The 19,649-nt window shown below is 33.3% G+C and overlaps 1 protein-coding gene across 2 annotated transcripts in view; it reads right to left on the bottom strand.

Annotated features, from left to right (window-relative positions):
* Positions 1-19,649, bottom strand: part of LOC106873920 (unconventional myosin heavy chain 6) — a 543,260-nt gene that overhangs the window by 43,319 nt on the left and 480,292 nt on the right. For both annotated transcript variants that reach the window (XM_052971791.2, XM_052971792.2), the window contains 5 exons: positions 17,839-18,066; positions 17,301-17,432; positions 10,533-10,691; positions 2,627-2,697; positions 1,468-1,657 (listed from right to left, as the gene is read on the bottom strand). In XM_052971791.2, the coding sequence (XP_052827751.1) occupies positions 1,468-1,657; positions 2,627-2,697; positions 10,533-10,691; positions 17,301-17,432; positions 17,839-18,066 (780 nt within the window). The remainder of the gene's footprint in view (positions 1-1,467; positions 1,658-2,626; positions 2,698-10,532; positions 10,692-17,300; positions 17,433-17,838; positions 18,067-19,649) is intronic.

The raw sequence follows: 19,649 nt of genomic DNA, 5'->3' as shown, positions 1-19,649 counted from the left end.
CATATATATTATTAAGTCTACATTAACAAAGATTGCATACACATTTGAGAAATATACACGTTTCTAACTGTAAGATATGTTTTTAAATTTAGTTTTTAATTGTTCGATCTGTTCATTTGATATATTATTTAGTAATAAAATCTCTGAACCTTATAAGACTTTATAGCTGAAGTATTGTCATGGAATTATAAGAATATCATTAGAACATAATTTGATAATGAAGTCGCATTTTAAATGGATTTTATTGCTTAATGTGAAAGCATATAACTTAGTGATTAGGACATTCAGCTTACGAATGTGCGTTCAATTCTCGGCGGTGTGTTGTGTCTTTATTTCACATTATTCTAGTCCACTCAGCTGGCAAAAGTGAGTTATATCAGTAATTCAAAGGGACAGCCTTTTCACATTTTATGTTGTGCCGAATCTCCCTGAGAACTACTTTAAGGATATGCGTGTCTGTGGTGTGCTCAGCCACTAAAACGTTAATTTCACTAGCAGGTAGTTCGGTTGATCAGATCAACTGGAACCCTCGTCAAACCATTGCTTATCATTCAAAGTGATTGAAGTGGAATGTATTAAAGACAAGCTTTCATTAATGTTATAAAACACAAACGTATACAGTAGCCAATGAATATGTACTAATTATTATGAATACCTTGGTCAAGTAGATGGTTTTTGTGAGCTTAAGTCTTTTACTGACATTTGATTCCCAGATAAAAAAAAAAACACCACTTCTGTAGTTAAAATTCTTTTTATAGGAAGTATGAATATTAGAATTTCACGCTTTTTTTTTTCTTTTGCCTGCTAATCTGGAGTTGATTCCAAGTGAGAACAACTTCATTAACATTACTTATGCTTTTAGGAAAATTATGAAATTTGTATGAAATGTGTAAATATTACTCTCAAACAAAGCAGCAATATTTTAGGGGTAGATTTACATTTGCTACATTATCCAGGCATAACAATATTAGCATTATAATGGATAAAGACACTGGCAATAACATCACACTAAAGAAAGAGAAACTAACAAAAAAAAAAAAAAAAAAAATACTACGTTCACTAAATGAAAAACAAATGTTATAAAGGAACAAAGAAACAGCTTTAAAACTAAATACTTGCTTTATAGAATCACAATGAGTTATTAACAATACTGTGTTGCTAACAGATGTAATAGTAACAAGCTATCAACTAGACTGTATCCTCAGTTTAATTGCTAAATTTGTTGGCCCTCTGTCAATATATGCATCTAACACTTTTCTTTACATCTACTAACAATAATTTTCTGAATTCGACATCCCCAAATAACATTTTCATACCTATTTCTTTAGATATTTGTGTAATAGGAAATATGTAACTCATCATAATCATATTTTCTTTGTTTTAAGATGAATCAAAAGAAATATAAATGAGAAACAAGGTATTTATTATAAATCCAAATCCTGGACCTGACTGTTTAGCAGAACTTACTTCAACCACTTTGTGAACAGCTTCAGCGAAGAGTAAATGATATTCTACAGGATCTTTGGGAATATCATGCACATGACGATAGACACGTTTTCGAAACACAAATCGGCAGTCAGAACCATCGAGGACTATCTTGTTGCCTTTCTTTGATAACGAATCACTTTTGTTTGGTGTGTTTGTTAAATGCTTTTGCCTGGAAATAGAATAAATGGAAGATATGGAGGGAAAAATAAATAACATGCAAAGGAAAAAAAGAATATTTCACTATTCTAACACACTACACACACACACGTTGTTTGTTGGCACCCCGTCGCTTACGACGTCGAGAGTTCCAGTTGATCCGATCAACGGAATAGCCTGCTAGTGAAATTAAGGTGCAAGTGGCTGAGCACTCCACAGACACGTGTACCCTTAACGTAGTTTTCAGAGATATTCAGCGTGACACAGTGTGACAAGGCTGACCCTTTGAATTACAGGCACAACAGAAACAGGAAGTAAGAGTGAGAGAAAGTTGTGGTGGAAGAGTACAGCAGGGTTCATCACCATCCCCTGCCGGAGCCTCGTGGAGCTTTAGGTGTTTTCGCTCAATAAACACTCACAACACCCGATCTGGGAATCGAAACCCCGATCCTATGACCGCGAATCCGCTGCCCTAACCACTGGGCCATTTCGCCTCCACACACACACACACACACGGTAAACTAGAAAGTTTGAGAACAGCAATAGAGCCCAATATTCAATGATTATTATGTCCACCACCATCATCATTTAACATCCATTTTCCATGCTGGCACAAGTAGGATGGTTTGACAAGAAAAGGCAAGTGCAAAGACTGCACCAAGCTTTGCTGTTTGTTTTGGCTGGTTTCTATGGCTGGATACCCTTCCTAACACAACCACTTTACAGAGTGTACTGGGTGCCTTTTTGGCACTGGCATCAGTGAGATCACCAACTAACTAATAGCACAAGACCCCTCAACTGATAGGAAGTAGTATCAATGGCTGGAAAAGGTGTCTTGCGTTAGAAGAGAAACATAGCTGCTTTAGTTAGAGAAAGGAAAATATTTGCAAGTATCTGAACCTAAAGAAGTTAACCAGAATTTTCCTCCAAACATCATGCATATGAACCAAATTTGGAAGTTTAAAACAAAACAAGAACTCACTGTTCCCATTGGGCCAGGATATCAGCAACATACTCATAGCCTCGTATGAACCGTTCATGTTCAGCTGTAACCTGAGAGAATAGGAAAAAGAATTCAAAATGAAAGATTCATTTAAATATATATCTATTTTATGTAAATCAGAAGAACTGAAGACAATTATACACACACATGCATATATACACACATATGTAAACATACATTCATGCATATATGCTTATATGCACATATATGTATATGCAAACATATAATGAATACATACACATGCATGTGTATATATAGACACATATCTTGGTTCCTATAGCCACACATGTACACATGAATGTACGTATATGTGTATACACTTTGTAAAAAAAAGGAAGAAAAAACAACTAACATCAGCTGTAATTAGAGAATAATAATTTCCATTGAACAACATTACATTATGTTTGATGAATGTTAAAATTCACAATTATCTTCTACTTTGGAAACAAGATGTTATATAATTTGTTAATCGTGTATTGCCATTAGTTTTAAGTACCAGATTTCTTATATAGAATTTAGTGTAATAACATTGCATTTGTATATTGCATTACTTATAAGGTAATTATCTTCAAGAGGACATTAAGAGGCTAATCTACAATTACATATAAGTGAGTTAATCACAGGAAGTCTAAGAAACCTTAGTAAACCTTTATTTACCCCTGCTGTTATTCATATTGTTTATACTTTTTGTACTATTATGTTTTTTCTAATGTTAGCATCCTTAGTATTATTTTTTCCCCTATTTTTGTTATTATTGTTGTTATAGGAAGCAAGAAAACCTGTGACTGAGAAAGGATCTATGTTACTATTCCAAAAGCTTGGGTTTGTATGAGTAAAGATTATATCATTCTAACCTTTATTCTTTGAATGGTTAGCATTACTATGTCTAGCTTTTTCCATACCTTTACATTTAGGTTGAATATTTAAGGAGGATATGTTACAATTCCACTTTTATTCGCAGGATCACTAACCATAGATGGTGCTGATTAACATCACACGTCTTTTCATATGAATCTCTGAAGAAGCAAAGACCTAGGAAACTTATCTCACCCAGATTGTATAATTAATCTTTTATCTTCATTGAAACATGTTTATGATAATGTAACTAAATAATTTATGAACCAACTTTTCAGTTTTATTTTTCCTCTCTCTCTCTCTCCCTCTCTCTGTCTATATATATATACACACACACACACACACACACACACACACACACACACACACACACACACATACACACATGTATGTATTCATCCATTCATTCATACATACATGTGTATAAGTTAAATGTATGTATCTACATATATCTGGCTACTGAGTTATTTCTCCAAACTCATTTTCATTTAGGACAAGTGCTGTGCTGATGATGCCTATAGAGACAGAAACATATTTCAACAGCAACGCACTTGTCTCTAGACAATCAGACAATCTTTTTCCTTAATGATATGTCAGTTTTAGACAATCCACCCAACCGGTTTGTATATAGTTTCCATCAATCAAATTTCTTTCACAAAGCATGAGTTTAGTTGCAGTTATAGAAAATGACATTTATTCAAGATATCATGCAGTGAGATAGAAACTGGGACCTTATGATTGCAATGCCATCTTTATAGCCATACAGCACCGACACAGATTATATAAATACTGGGTGTAATAGACAGAGAGCTAAATACTGAAGGTAATTTCTGTTGGAAAGATATCAAAGCTAGTCATCTTACTCAAAGTTTGTGTAAAGTGATTCAACCAATATTTGTTTCTAAACAAACACAGTTAAGTTGACATTAATTTCAAATGCATGTTCTACTCTGTTTCATTATTAAAATTTATCAAAGAAAGAGCCTGAAGCAATTGTTAACATGTGTTTATACAAGTTATGTATATTCCATAAACATAACTGACCTCCTTATCTGATCTCCTCTCTATCAATACATCAAACTTCCATTTCTCTCTTTCATAGCCACAACAGATTTCTATAAAGTTCCAAGACTCTTCACAGGACACTTTATAAACCTCTTATAAAGCATATATTACGCACACATACAACTGTCTCTCTCACTTTCAATATATATATATATATATATATATATATATATATGTACACATTTTATGCATATGCACATACACAGATTCACCACATACACATGTTGATATATAGGAACATATATGTTTACTGTTTCACAAATGAAAAAACATTTACTCAATACATACTATAAACTACAATAATTTATTTAGCTGCAGCTACCATACATACATACACTTATACATACATAGACACACAGGCACACATGCATGCATGCACACACACACACACACGCATATATGAAAAAATTAAAAAAACTAATACATATTGCTGCTGTTTCCTGCATAATACTCTCAACCATTCTTGTACATGTGCACGTGTATGTGCATGCATGTACACACACACGTGTATGCATACAAACACACACACACATACACAGAAGTATACACTTTCCTACCACCACTTTTGCTAAATACATAGAAAAACAAAAGATTATTTAAACATTTGAAGCAAAAAAAAAAAACCGCAAAAAAACTCCCCATAAAAAAATCAATATTCAGTTTCTCAGGTTGGCTGTTTTTAATGGAGAGCTTGGTCTTTCTCCAATTGAAATTGTTTGAACTACATTGCATCAAATTTACCCCCAACTAGAATGACAGATAACGTGCCAAAGATTAGATTTGGAGGAAAACATATTTGAATGCCGACAGAAAATGTGAATAAATGGGGCAAAACTTTTCTTAGGCAATAAGATACATAATAATTGAATGCAAGTCATCATGAAACGTTTTTCTTATGATTTAACATCAAGTGAATGTTGCCTCCTCTCTCTCTCTCTCTCTCTTTCTGTCTTTCTCTCTCTCTCTCTCTCTCTCTCTCCCTCTCTCTGTCTGTCTTTCTCTTTCTCTCTCATATGTGTGTGTGTGCGTGTATATATATATATATATATATGTATGCATGTATACACATATATACACACAGACACATATATACATATATATGCACATATACAATCTACATATATGTATACATACATACATATATATATATATACACTTACATCTATATATGAATACATATATATATATATATATACACATACACACATCTATGTATGTATACATATACAAATATATATATAAATAAATATATATATATATATATATATATATATATATATATATATATATATATATATATATATATAACATGTAAAGGAATAAGGATTTGGAATCCAGGCAGGTACCTTATTAGCACACTCTGATATAATTCAACTAAATGCACATAAATGCTACATCAAAGGACATTAGGACATGTATCCATCAGAAACATGTGTTAGATTGGAATTTAATGTGAATTTAATGAGAATAATACTGTAATAAACACATTTTGAAGCTGTATAATTCTCCATTCTTCTTTATGATGTTTTTATATATATGTGTGTATGTGTGTCCCTGAGTGTGTAATAGCATATCATCATTATCCTCATAATATAATGACATAATTTTGTGGGTGCATGCGTGGAGAGGTGAATGAGAAATGAAACAGAAAGAAGAGGAAAAAAGAAGACATGAATAACAATATCATTAAACAGCAAAGAACACTTGTAAAACAATTCACACATTGTTATCAAAGAAGACCATGCTATGTGGAGATTTTCTTATGATCTCCTTGATTTGTTTGTTTCTGTTCTCTATTTAATCTTCATCTTCCTCCTCCCTTCTCCCTCTCTCCACACACACACACAACAGAGTTACAAAAAAAAAAAGCTAAATGAAATAAAAGAAAACAAAAACCATGAAAATACCAAATCTATATATCTGGATATGTCATTATCACCAGGATAAAAAATAACTGTCACTCTTGCGTACATGCATACATGCATACATACACACACACATGTATGCATACACACATACGCGCAAATATACACACACACACATGTATGCATACACAAAAACACGCACACACATATACATATTTATATATACATACTTACAAAAAAAACAACTTTTATACACCCACACTCACATGCATATAAAAGTACTCAGAATAATATACAAACAACCAGAAAATATTAATTACATGATCCTACATGAAAAGAGATATGTTGGTAAAATATTATCAATTTCACAAAACAGAATTTTTCATGTGATTCGTGAACTTTGGGTCATAAAACTAATTTCAGATTTTGCTACAAGGCCAGCAATTTCAGGGGAGGGGATAAGTCAATTACATTGAAGGAAACCTATCATTGTTCAAATAGGTGCAGGAGTGGCTGTGTGGTAAGTAGCTTGCTTACCAACCACATGGTTCCGGGTTCAGTCCCACTGCGTGGCACCTTGGGCAAGTGTCTTCTACTATAGCCTTGGGCCGACTAAAGCCTTGTGAGTGGATTTGGTAGACGGAAACTGAAAGAAGCCCTTCGTATATATGTATATATATGTATGTATGTGTGTGTGTTTGTGTGTCTGTGTTTGTCTCCCTAGCGTTGCTTGACAACCGATGCTGGTGTGTTTATGTCCCCGTCACTTAGCGGTTCTGCAAAAGAGGCTTACAAAGAATAAGTCCTGGGGTCGATTTGCTCGACTAAAGGCAGTGCTCCAGCATGGCCGCAGTCAAATGACTGAAACAAATAAAAGAATAAAAGAATATGTATAAACATGGTTGTGCTAATAAAGATGCTTTGCTTGGCAATCATGTGGTTTCAGATTCAGTCCCACTGTGTGGCACCTTGAGCAAATGTCTTCTTCTACAGCCCTAGGTCAGCCAAAGCTTGTGAGAGGATTTGGTAGATGGAAACTGAAAGGCACTTGTTATAGGCATGTGTTTTTTTTTTGTTTGTTTACATTTGTGCTGTACAAATGTTGCATATGGATAGTGTTGTTGGTATAACTTCTATCAAGTAATTGGTCACTTGCTTCATGTCTTTGAAGAGGTGTGAAATAAGAGATTCCATACATGAAAAAAACAGGTAAGGGTTAGCAATAGGAAAGGCATCAAACAATGTCTCAATGAAATAATCACCTGATCCATGCTAGCATGGAAAAACAGACATAAATCAAATGGATACATACACACAGGTATATATGTATGTGTAAGTGTATATATGTGTGTTAATGTCTTGGCTATTGTCTTGATATTTTTTGTACATTGCTTAATAATGGTTTCAAATTTTGGCAGCAATTTCAAAGGGGAAGGTAAATTGATTACATCAACTGCCCTCCCTGCCAATGCATAACCTAATACTCATTTTATTGACCCCAAAAGGATGAAAGGCAAAGTTTGCCTTGGTGGTATTTGAACTCAGAACATAAAGACAGAGAAAATGCCACAGCATTTTCCCCAGCCTGCTAATGATTCTACCAGCTCATTACCTTGCATTGTTTAATAATACATTAGTCGGAAACAAGAGAGTGCTGGTAACAGGAAAAGCATTCAACCAGTGACAACTTCTGTACTTTCAGAATGTAATGGAAACTTGGGTCATTGACCAGGGTGCCATGTGTCAAGGAGTACCCTGTGTTAGGGAGCACCATGTCTTAAGGAGTATCTAGTCATGTGTTGGGATATTACAAAATCAAAGGTAAAAGAAGTGTAAATATAGATGAAAAAATATTAAAAACATAGAAATTGCTTGTATGGAGATAAGCTCAATTTTAAATGCTGTGAATGTATTGTGAGAGTAGAATACGATAGATATGACAAGGGCAGGAAAGGATCTGAACTATTTGTAAGGTGGTACTCCAGCCACAGCCAAATAACTGAAACGAGTAAAAGAATAAAAGCATATCTATTGTAATAAACACTACATTCCTATATTAGGATACATACATACATACATGTACACACATAGTCATATATATAAATTAGAAATGGAAACCCAAACAATAAATTGAACAATTAAATAATTTAATCATATATATATAGGTACTACTGGCAAAGTGAGTAGTACCTGTACTTCAAAGAGCCAGCCATGTCACATTCTGTGATATGCATGTCTGTGGAGTGCTCAGCCACTTGCACATTAATTTCATGAGCAGGCTGTTCTGTTGATCAGATCAACTGGAACCCTCATTGTTAGAACCAACAGAGTGCCAATTATATATAAGCACCTTGAAGCTAAGTGATTTTCAAATACCTACTTGTCCAAACAATTGATGTACAAAAGCAGTGTTGTGTCAACAGATAAGCAAAGTTATTCATAAACACATTAGAATATGATCAGTCATCAGAATTTGATATGTTGTTACCCCCTTAGATGATAAATCACACACATGGGTGTGTGTGATTGAAACATTTCCATCAATTTCTTCACATTTTTAAAATGCTTTAACTGAGGAAGGTTTACATAATGGATTCATTTCCTATTATATATTATACAAACCTGGAACATATCACTATTTAGTTTGACTTCATTATTACAACTATATATATATATATATATATATATATATATATATATATATATATATATATATATATATATAGTAACATACAATAAGATATAATAATATATTGATATATTAAATACATTATAATATATGTGTCTATAGCAAATGAAAACCCAAAAGGTAAAATTGATAAATGTGGGTGCAAAATAGCACCTACAATTGCTAGAAATGAGAGCCAAAATTTAACTCGTATATAAATAAATGAATATATATGAGTGGGTAAACAAAACAAAGAGGTACTCCACACATTTTGTAGAAGGTTCATATAGTATCAATTGAAACAGTTTGATTCAGCTTCATGCATCTTAAAGTTTTGTAGGTTCCTGTGAGGAGCCAACAAAAGTTTAAGTTGCATGGGGCCAGATCAAACTGTTTTAAATAATAATAATAATAATAATAATAATAATAAATGCCCTGATGCAGTACCAGGCAGTGGCTCTCATGGCTCCTGATCTTAATTGATTGGAAGTGTTATCATGTACATTGTTTTGTTTTGGTATAAAAGATGGGCTACAGCAAATATTCTGTTCAACACCACGGATTTGCTTGTCAGTTGTTTGACCATAACCAGTTGAGCATGTCCCTTGGTGGCTGATGATATGTGCATCTCTGATCATGAGCAGAAGTAGTGGGGGAGCATCATAGCCATGTATTGAGAGGAATTCTTTGGGGTTTGAATAATTCACTTTTGGAAACATGGGTGTTTTGCTCAACATCCTTAAACAAACCTTATTCAGGGACCTTTTGAGGAGGATGGGCTACTCAACCTGAAGAAAATTCTAACTGGGCCCCCACCTCCAAGGTCATGCACTGTTTATCTTGATATGAGATCACCATGTTGCGCACATATGGTTGTGATGCATGTGCCTGGTGTACCCTTATCAGACAGGTAGTCATGATGGGTATAATGGGCTTCGTATATTTTACCCCAGTGTCACTTTGATGGCATGCACTGCTTTCTCACTCAATAATAATAATTATAATAATAATAATAATAATAATAATCATACACTCACACACATGTTTGTTTTATTGAAACTGACGATTGAAAGTCTGTTTTGCAAATTGAGTTTCATTCCACTGAGCATTTACTGAGCATTCCTCTCTAATACATTTGACAGAAACCTGTATGTGCATGTGCGTGTGTGTGTGTGTGTGTGTGTGTGTGTGTGTGGCATTCTGTTAGAACTGGTGTCATGTTTAGAGGTGTAAATCCATTGTTGAGTTAAAAAGAATAACTTAGTGATTAGTTATTTATGATTCAAGAAAATAAGTTCATAACTGAAATAAAGAATTATCTAAAACTACTGGTGGCAGTGCCCTACCATTTTTCTATTGAAACCAGTACAAAGGAAATAAGAATATAGATCCAGGAAATGAAATCCAAAATAATTCTCTTCAATCAACTCACCTCATAAAGAGCCCAGCCCTCAACAGATTGAAGACCAATTTTGTGGGCGACCTTATCCAGAATTTCGGCAGTTGTATCACAGGGCATTGCATGAACTGCTTTAGTTTTACCATCCATAAAATGTATTTTACAAACTAAAGGACTTAAACTTTGTACACTCTGAAAAATAAGAGACAAATAAACAAAATTAAACAAAAATATGTATTAGTAAATAAGCAAAAATCAAATTATATATTATCTATATATATAATGTAAGGATAAAATCTTTATAAGAATTTATCAAGTAGACAGCGTGAAAAAACCTCATAAGGAAAAAAACCCATCAATTTTTCCATAAATATATATAATTTAATTTATAATTTATATAAATTATATATATATATATATATATATATATATATATATATATATATATATATATATATGTGTGTGTGTGTGTGTGTGTGGTTTGAATGTAGAAAAAACAAAAGACAGAGACAGGTGACAGAACAACAAACAAGTGTAATAGTTTGATGCTTGGGAAAAATGGAAAAGTCTTTGATGTTTTGAGCCTATGCTCTTTGACAGAAAAGGATTGGAGGAAAAAACTGGAGAGAGAGTAAAAGAAAAATGTTTCGTGGTTAATGGTGTGTGTGTGTGTGTTTGGTTAATGTGAGACGAAAGATAGAAGATATGAGAGTTTTTATTAATCACTACAATTGTTTCGACCCATCATGGGTGGGATACTCAACAAATGGTTTTATTATCTAATATCTAATTATATATATACATGTATGTATAACATAATGGAATTAGTAAACTTGTGTATGTGTATGTGTGTGTATATGTTTGTGTATTTGTATGTATGTGTGCATACATCTTAGCACTGACATTGTTGAATGTAGAAAGATACAAAGGGACAGACAGAGTGAAAGTAAGAGGTTTCTATGAAGTAAGAAACTAAGTAAGAGTGGGAGTCAACCCTCCCTCACTTTCACGATGTCTCTTTCTACGAAGGGAATCCATGGAATTTGTACAGGTTTTGTTAGTGTGTGTGTGTGTGTGTGTGTGTGTGTCCATTAGTCCATACATTTTACAAAAGCAAAGCAACAAATTGAACATTTACAAAAGTAAGTATATTGTTATTTACTATCTTACTGAGAAGTTGGATTAATAATTATTTCCAGATATAAAGCCGAAATCTGATTTCAGTTTTTAAAATTTCCATATTCTTATGAAAAAAAATGGTTTTTTCAAATTATCTCCCTTTCACTGCTCTCTAGAACTTGAATAAATTCATTAATGTTTGGTGTTTTTAATTGAAAGTTTTTTCTCTGGATTAATGCAGTAGTAAGGAAGACACTAGAAGGTTGATGGACATGATTGAAGTGGGAGACAAATCTACTACTAATTGTGGTTTTATATATGTTTATAGGTATGAACCAGTGCTGGAGATCTAAGTGTAGTAGCCATATGTCCACTTTTTCATGCCTACATGGGTTGGACAGAGTTCGTTGAGGCAGATTTTTGTATGACTGGATGCCCTTCCCGTTGCATACATATCCATACATACATTCACACAATGTATACATGCATATATATATATATATATATATATATATATATATATATATATATATATATAACTTCATTTATTTATGTAGTGAGAACACCATATAAATAAATGAAGTTTGTACGAAACATACGTACTGCTATAACCTATTGATTTTTTGTTGCTTTTCTTCAAATTTTATTCACCAAATCTCTTGATTTTGTTTTTGGTTTTTACCCTACCAAATTCTGGTGCCTCAAACATTTTAAGTACCACAGTTAATCTTTTGATTAAATCTATATTATTATTATTATTATTATTATTATTATATATATATATATATATATATATATATATATATATATATATATATATCAGATTGGAGCCTGGTGTCGCCTCCTGGTCCACCAGTTCTCAGTCAAATCGTCCAACCCATGCTAGCATGGAAAGTGGACGGTAAACGATGATGATGATATATGTGTGTGTGTGTGAGAGAGAGAGAGAGAGAGAGAGAGAGAGAGAGAGAGAGAGTGGAGGGAGAGAGAGAGAGAAAGAGAGAGAGAAGACAGCTGTGTAAAGAAGTGCCATGTCATCAATAAATTTCAAGATCAAATTCATTGATAAATTGTTGAACTGACCCAAGTGGATTCTGTCTTTTTACAAGTTCAATTTTATGTCACCACTTCAAGAACTGGAGACATTAATGTTCCTTTCAGCATCACAAGACAAAATAAAAAATATTGAATTGCATATGTAACCAATAAAATTTTGCTGACTGAGGTGTGTATTGGATGATCTCTTCAGGATGGATATCAGCTTGAAGAGGAAAGAAATTTTCCACCAGGATTCCATCTCTGAAAGATTACCACCTTTCCTGCATCACCACAGGTGAGACAAGATGAAGTCAGTCCACTAATTCAGCTACCTGGTGCACGGTGCACCATCACATCAGAGACTAAAATAAACTGTGGGGTTAACAACAGACTAGTAGAAGAAACCAGACCATTTGGCAAACATTTGGTCCAAAAAAATCTGGAACTGAAACATCTCAGGAAGTCTATAAAGATCTGGAAAAAAAAAAGACACAAAGCTGTAGAACTGACTGGTTCTTGAGCCATTTGTCACCTTCTATCATCATATATGACTCCTTGGGTATTTCCACCATCAACAAGAACCGCTAGGGTAAGCTTGTTACCAACTTTGAAGTCTTTAAACAGGCGAAAGTCAACAGTGTCAAGGCCATGTCATTAAAGTTGGAACTGTTTTAGACAGGGCAAGTTTCTATGATGGACATTCAAAGACTGCCCACAGTTTTGCTGTATGACAAACCCTCTGCTGGCCACTATAACAGACAGGCTTCAAAATAAAAGTTACAAAGATGCCCCTGAAGGAATATTTTAATACTATTGCATTGTTATTTGGCTTGTGCATGAAGAGAATAACAAGATGTATTCAGATCTGTTTAAAATTCCAAAGCAAAGGTTGGCAAAACTCTTGTTGAACCATTTTAAACATATTCTAGGTTCTCTAATCCTCGATGTATTGTACATAAATATATATATTGTTTTATCATGTGACTTACAAATGTACGGTATGCAAGTGGGCTTAGTAAGTATGATTAAGTTCTGATTTGTATTTTATACAAATAGTGACTGCTATAAGTTTACTTCATATGCTAATGTTTGAAGGGGGACTTCTGTATGTGAAGAAGATAGTAACATATATTTATAACTGTTCAAATTTTAACACCAAAAGCTTTTAAAAATACTCTAGTTTAAGTCATATGTATACTAACACAAGTTTGTTTTTGAAGTGTTGAAATGTATTGTAGAACAAGTAGAAAGATAAATTTTTTCAACACATAAATACTGAACAGCATATATAAAGGATAAAATCCCTTTAAGAGAAGAAAAATTTGCTGTTCTACTCTAGTTTAACTTTAAATTGTTCTTTCTGCTTCTCTCTCTCTCCCCTACTTTTCTCCCCTCCTCCATCTCTCTCTATATCTATCTATCTATCTATCTATCTATCTATCTATCTATCTATCTATCTATCTATTTATCTAGACTTTGCCTCTGACAGTTGTGACTCCTCACAGCAGTGAGGGAGAGTATACCGAAAGCACAGCTGCTAGAGTTACATTAGAGTAGGTAAACTTCAAAGAGCTATTACCTCTGTAGACGGGGTGGGGAGTTCTCTCTCTCTGAGCAAAGGGTAAATTTTATGATGCATGTGAACAAACTGGGATGCTGCATAGTTGTGAGATGAGGACACTGAATGCAGAGGATGTTGAAGGTTAGAGAGGATTGTAGAGAGCATGTTCTCCTGGATGTATAATTTTAATGTGTATGAACGATGAAGCATAGATGAGATGAGAGAAGAACTAGGCAAAAGAGAAATCAAATGTAAAGTAACAAGAGTGATAGATGCCATGCTGGTATGGACACGTAATGTGGAGGGGGTAAGTTGATTACATCAACCCAGTGTTCAACTGGTATTATTTTTTTGACCCTGAAAGTTGACCTTGGTGGAATTTGAACCCAGAACATAAAGACATATGAAATGCTGCTAAACATTTTGTCTGGCACACTAATCATTCTGCCACCTCACCACCTCAATAATAATAATAATAATAATAATAACAAGAACAGCAACAACTCTAATCTGGTGTGATTATTTCAATGGTCTATCATTGAATAAAGTGAGTTTCTTTGCCCTAAATATCAAGAAGATGGAAACAAAATTGAAAGAAGAAAATCTCATAATAATAATAATAATAATAATAATAAATACACACATACACATACACATATGTATGCATATGTATTAGAGGAAACTTTCCATAAGATTCCACAAATAACCTAAATATACTCCTGGACAAAAGATTGAAAAACAAAAGATGAAATTTATTATTTTTCTTATAACTAATTATCAATTAGATATTTTCAAGTAACGAAGTTAATTAATTTCGGTTATATGTCAGTCACCAGTAAATTTTGCACTGATCAAGATGAAGAGGCTCACTCATTGGCTACAGATCTGCTACTCAGATGCGAGTTAATGCTGACAATGATGATGATGTATTATGATGGAATGTAAAGGCATGTGGCCTAGTGATTAAATGTGTTGCACTCAAGATCATAAGATTGCGGTTTCAGTTCCCAGGCAGGCTGTGAATTTATATTGCTCCAGTTAACTCAGCTGTAAATGGATAACCCCATGATGGGCTGGCCTTCCAATTAGGGGAGATGTTCACCTGCTCATCTAGCCAGTGAGACAGCATCATTCAGAAGCTAAAACAATGCAAAGTGCATTGTGACCAGTGACATATAGAAACACCCAATAGTCTGATCAATTATGTCAGGGTTTTTCAAACTGTGGTCCACGGACCACAGGGGGTCCGCAAGGACAAGACAGGGGTCCGTGGAAAGCCAAGACAGGGGGTCCATGCAGAGCCAAGCAAGCACATCCTTCTCACTAAGTATGTATTAAAAAATCCTGTGTGTATAACTGACAATAAACCTATTTGCTAAATACTGTTAAATAAATAAATGTAAAAATATGTTATTTTAAGCAAATATTTATGTATAAATTTCATAAGTGTTTATAAGGGGGTCCCTAAGGTAAAGCCTGAAATATAAAGGGGTCCGCAAATCAAAAAGTTTGAAAACCCCTGAATTATGTGATCACATGATTATGATGAAATATAATTTTTGAATTTCAACTTCCATTTCATATCGAATTTACTCAGCTCTTCCTGAAGATGTCATCTCAGCTAATACTGTAGGGACAGTCAAGAAAAGCAGAGATAAATCACTTGGAAGATTAATCAAACTTTGTGGCACAACTCTTCAAAACTGGTCACATGCCAGCATCCTTATTTACAACTAGCAGTTCCATACAAGCACAAATGCCAGCAACAGTAAAATGCAGCACCAAGACAATGAGATATTGATTGCAGAATGACTTCAATTTAGTTGCAAGGCATCCAGCAAAGTTTACATTGAAAAAAAAAAAAAAAAACATCTGGATCATCTGCAATTATGCTGGGATCTAATTAGAGTTAGCTTAAAGTCTGTTTTGTGACAAATGATTTATTAAGCAATTAGTATCTATGATTTCTTTCATCTGTCATTCATTAACCCTTTCATTACCAAATTTCTCTTGCAACACACTACCTTGTTTCAGTTAATTTCGAAAAGAATGCAGTATTTAGAAAAATAACCTTGTCATTATTAAATCGTGATCTGGAACATAAATTACCAAGGAATTCTGATGGAAGGTTTTAATTTGGATAACTTTAAAACAAGGAGTTTATATCATACAGCCAGGGCAGCCTTGGACAGGCTGTTATTAAAAGGATTAAACTCAAAATGCAATCCAAAATATAAATTTGCAGGAGTTAATTAATGACCACCCTATGTGATAAATAGAATATTTCTGTCAGGGAAAGAGCAACAATTTGAATTATAACTAAAAATACAACCATACACTCAACAAGAATTTACCTAATCATATAATGATCTATAATCTCACTATATCCCTACAGGAAAGTGCACCCTTCCATTCCGCAAAATGTATAAAGGAGCTGGCTTAAATCTAATCCAATAAATGGTCAGGATCATCTCCAACCTGGATCCTATAGAAAATGTATAGAATCATATGAGAAAGAATATAGTAGCTTATAATGCCTCATCAATTTCAAAATTAAAAAGAAAAGCTACTACAAGTTTGGACAGAAGAGATAATCCCAGAATGCTGTACATTGATAGTTATACGTTCTCGAGCTGTTTTAGTTTATCATAAAAATTATACCTTAATTTTTCATCTCTGTCATCAATTATAGTTTTTTTTCCAGTGTTTTGACCATACATGTGTGTGTGTGTGTGTGTGTTACCAGCAAAACATATATCCTAAAAAGGAGATGCAGCAGGGTTTCTCAGGAGTAATTGATAATGTAGTCACTTAGATTATGATACTTATGTGGTCTGAGTCCTAATAATCATACATCTTTATGCATTGTATATTAAAAAATCTATATTGTTCATCTTTAGTTTTGGTTTTAGAGTTTGTTGTCTCTCATTGACTTCAAAGCTTGGTTAATATCATTATCATCATCGTCGTCATCATCAACTTCTATAATTCCTTGTTAGCTCGGTAAGTTATTATTTAAACAACCATTCTATGATAAGTAAAAATAATCCTACAAACTTTTGAATAATAAATCAGGTACTTACTAAAATCTCACTTGCAGATGGTGGAAATTTTCGAGCCATTACTCTTGGTTTTCGTAATTGCGAGTAACAAATTTTTGCATATTTACCAACTGTTTCATCACCAATATGTTTCTTTACATATGAGACTAAATACTACAAAAAACAGCAAACAAAAAAAGTATAAAAGCAATTACAGGTGTGCAGGAAATGCAAATGCATGTTAACTTTAACAACAGGCTGTTAAGTATAAAATTTTACATTTAAAACAAGACATTTCCTAGAATGTAATCAATGAGTACAGCTATCTCAAAGTCTGAGCACATATGTAAGCAAGATTATATCGCTTATCTTTATGCAGTATCATATTATTACAGTAGATGCTATGTATTTGATGTCAGTTTGTAATATGACAAATGATTCAGTGAATATTAGTAACTTAATACAGAAAAAAGATTTAAATTCTACCAATTTACAAAAGAAAAAAATAAAAATAAAGATAACAAATAAATAAGAGCAATATTTTAACAGCATCGTAACATGAACTGGTTACTAATATTACCTTCTGTAATGTTTTGCTGGCTGAGAAAGCAGCAGAACAAAAACTCATCACACCCCAGGCCTTTATCAAAGCATCAGTATCTGGGTTCCTATGAGTCTGACGAACTATCTGGCAATATAATTCGTCCCTTAATTCAATCCGTTCCAGCCCATATCTCACAAAGTTCTGCAGAAATTGTATCACAGAATCAGAATTGGTTTCCTCTCCTCGAATGTATTTTGTTAGTTCCTGTTGAAAGAAAAGAAACATGATTCCAAATAGTTTTTAATAGTTGACTCATACAAACAAGTCTGGAAACAAAGTTATCACATTTGAAATCTAAAACATTACATGCTTTAACCTTTTTACCTTATCCACATGGAATTTGTGAATATTTTCTCCAAGAAACAAGTGTAATGATTTAAAGATAAATGGATTAAATATAATCTAAGATTTGAAATAATTGACTGAACAACACAATGCAATTCATGAACAACACAATACATTAATGGACAGTATTTTGGATTGATTAGTTAAGATTCTTAACGAGTGGAATAAGATAAATTTCACCTTTCCAGGTAGCAGAAGTCTAGTTAATAACTTTAGCATTTATACTTTCCTACTACAACAGAATTATAGCTCATATCATTGAGTTAATGATATATTTTTGATGAGAAGTGAATTGGAATCTCTGCTATACCATACTATTAAAGTTGTCTGTTCTCTAAAATATAAGACACTATAAACTTAGATTTGCAGACAATGGCAATTATATCGAAAATCAACCAATTATTCTAGTTGTCACAAGTGACAAAGGCAGGTAACATAATCAACAGTTAACAAACTCAAGAATTACTTTGAAATCCCAATTCTGAATTGAACCTGTGTTCTTGGTACATTTGTAAAATATAATTTTAAAGTGTGCAGTAACAAAAACAAGATTATAAAAATAGTCTGGTTCATCTTTTGTTTTCCTTTTCTTTCTCAAGTAAGAATCAATAGATTCTCAGACAGAGGGTATCAATCCGATCTTTTTAGTTCCCCACAAACAAACAAACAAAGCAAAAGAAAACAGTTTTCTATACATTCCCACCTCTCATTCCACTTAACGTTTCATTTTCCCTTTAATATATATGATCTTTTAAATTCAAAGAGTCTAATAATAATAATAGCAGCAGCAGCAGCAGTTACAACAACAACAATAATGACACCAACAGCAGAAATATATTGACCATTTGTAGTGTTGGGTAGAAGAAATCAATATCCACCTCTTATTGGTTTGCTTTCCTCTCTGATTCCTGATTCTATCAGAAACAGTGCTATTTATTTGTATATCTTACTGGGTAATTTTCCTAGCACCAAAGCCGAAAGCTAGGAATCCAAGATCAATAGTCTGTAGGAAGGGTTGAGGTTTCTTTCCTTCATACAATCAGTGGCCAATATGGTAGAATCAATACTGAGATTTCAATAGCAAATATTGCTGTTTTCTCAACCAAAAGGAGTAGATCAAATGACGTCTGTTTTTAACCCTCAAAATAAAACTCAGCTAAAAAGAAATTACCATACATGATATCAATTCTAAGTTCTTTTTATTTCTGTTGACTACGAAAACTGGTATACATGGGCCATTACTGTACAGATGATAATAACGGAACATTAAAATCAATATATTTTTGTCTCCGTAAACTATACAGAAATGAATGGAATTGAGAAGCTTAAATGTCAGACAATTCAGAGAAATCAAGATACGATAAACATTCAATGTCAGAGAGATTTTTTCTCTGGTCTTTATCTTGAATTAATTCTCAGATATTGGAAAGGACCTATATCTT

Source organism: Octopus bimaculoides, chromosome 11, assembly GCF_046866305.1.
Source record: "Octopus bimaculoides isolate indiv1 chromosome 11, ASM4686630v1, whole genome shotgun sequence".
NCBI classification, from domain to species: Eukaryota; Metazoa; Mollusca; class Cephalopoda; order Octopoda; family Octopodidae; genus Octopus; species Octopus bimaculoides.
This window is presented reverse-complemented; position numbering and strand designations above follow the sequence as displayed.